The sequence below is a fragment of the Lipotes vexillifer genome, unplaced genomic scaffold, assembly GCF_000442215.2.
Source record: "Lipotes vexillifer unplaced genomic scaffold, Lipotes_vexillifer_v1.1 scaffold1586, whole genome shotgun sequence".
Classification (NCBI taxonomy): Eukaryota; Metazoa; Chordata; class Mammalia; order Artiodactyla; family Lipotidae; genus Lipotes; species Lipotes vexillifer.
Genome location: NW_006792103.1, coordinates 30,240 through 31,550, shown reverse-complemented (window position 1 = coordinate 31,550; position 1,311 = coordinate 30,240). Strand labels below are relative to the sequence as shown.

Sequence of the window (1,311 nt, the reverse complement as noted above, 5' to 3'; positions counted from 1 at the left end):
CCCTGCTGACCCCAATACATGCCAGACACTTCACCAGACTCTGGTGCCTCACAGAGACATAGTTACAGTCTTCACCCAACAGGTACTCACACTGAGTGAGAAAGTCAGATATAGAAATCACTACAGTCCTTATATATCAAGTCATCCTCGTGCTCCAGTCTCAGAATGACATCAGACTGAAGGAAACCACGTTCAACACTCCTAAGTGATTAGAAAATAATCTAAATCCTTTACTTGCTTTTCTTAGAGATAAACAAAAGGAGTTCCAGTCATAATCCACTGCAATACTTTATAATATCCCTAGATCAATACGGAATTAGTAACCTGGAAAACCAAATTATAGGCATAGTGGAAATATGAGGAAAAGTTCAACGACATGGAAGATGATGGATTAAAGAGGATGAGACTGGAGGAAGGAAACTTGGTTAGGCCTATTACACTCTCTGGAGCCAGGAGGGGATGAAGACTTCAACTCAAACAGTGGGGTGGGGAGTGGGTTGAACGGGATGGATTCAAAAGATAGCTAGGGGAAACGAGAGGGTGAGATTCAGGAGGAGATGCCCACGGTCCTAAGAACCAGCTGCAGTCCAACTTTTCTACATGGAAGTCCCTCAGGTCACGTTAGACTTGGCGTATGCAAAGGGAGCTCACCATATTACCTTCGATCCAGTTCCCTTCCTGACTCTCTCATGTATGTCAGTTATGCCATGAATTTTCTATTCTAGCCTCTGCTCTTAAAAGCTTGTGAGTTATTTCCTTTCTCTTTTTCTTCTTCCCTACAATCAAGTCTGAAACTAAGCTTTGTCATTTCTTTCTTTCATGCATCTTCCCAAATAGCTCTTTACTCTCCTTTTGCTCCCATTGGAGAGGTCCAGCTCACCTCTCCTCTAGATTACTGCAAGAGCTGACAGCTGGCCTCCTTGATTCCAGTCTCTCTCCACTGACCAGAACATCTATATCATGACAGAAAGACGAATCTTCCCAAAGCCTGGTTTTCCTCCTCATACCATATTGCCGCCCTGCGTCAGATCCAAACACCTCTGCCCTGCTCTAAAGAGCTCCATTGTGTGGGCTCACTGTCATTACACAGCTTGGTTCTAACTACATACCTTACCCTCCAGGCAGACTGGCGTCCTTATATTCCCCAGAAGTGCCAGGCTCACGCCCACCTCGGTAACACTGCTCAGGGTGATCTCTTCCCTGCAGGGCTCTCCTTCCCTCCTTCACCTTTCCAACCTGGTGAGGGACGACACGGACAAGTGCTCACTCAACAACATCCACACCTGTCATCAACACCCCCCAGTTCAGCAC

The 1,311-nt window shown here is 46.1% G+C and overlaps 1 protein-coding gene across 1 annotated transcript in view; it reads right to left on the bottom strand.

Annotated features, from left to right (window-relative positions):
- BAALC (BAALC binder of MAP3K1 and KLF4) overlaps positions 1 to 1,064 on the bottom strand; it is a 35,775-nt gene extending 34,711 nt beyond the window's left edge. Inside the window, exon 1 of the mRNA XM_007465323.1 lies at positions 1,008 to 1,064. Within this exon, the coding sequence (XP_007465385.1) occupies positions 1,008 to 1,064 (57 nt within the window). The remainder of the gene's footprint in view (positions 1 to 1,007) is intronic.
- Positions 1,065 to 1,311: the final 247 nt, after the last annotated feature.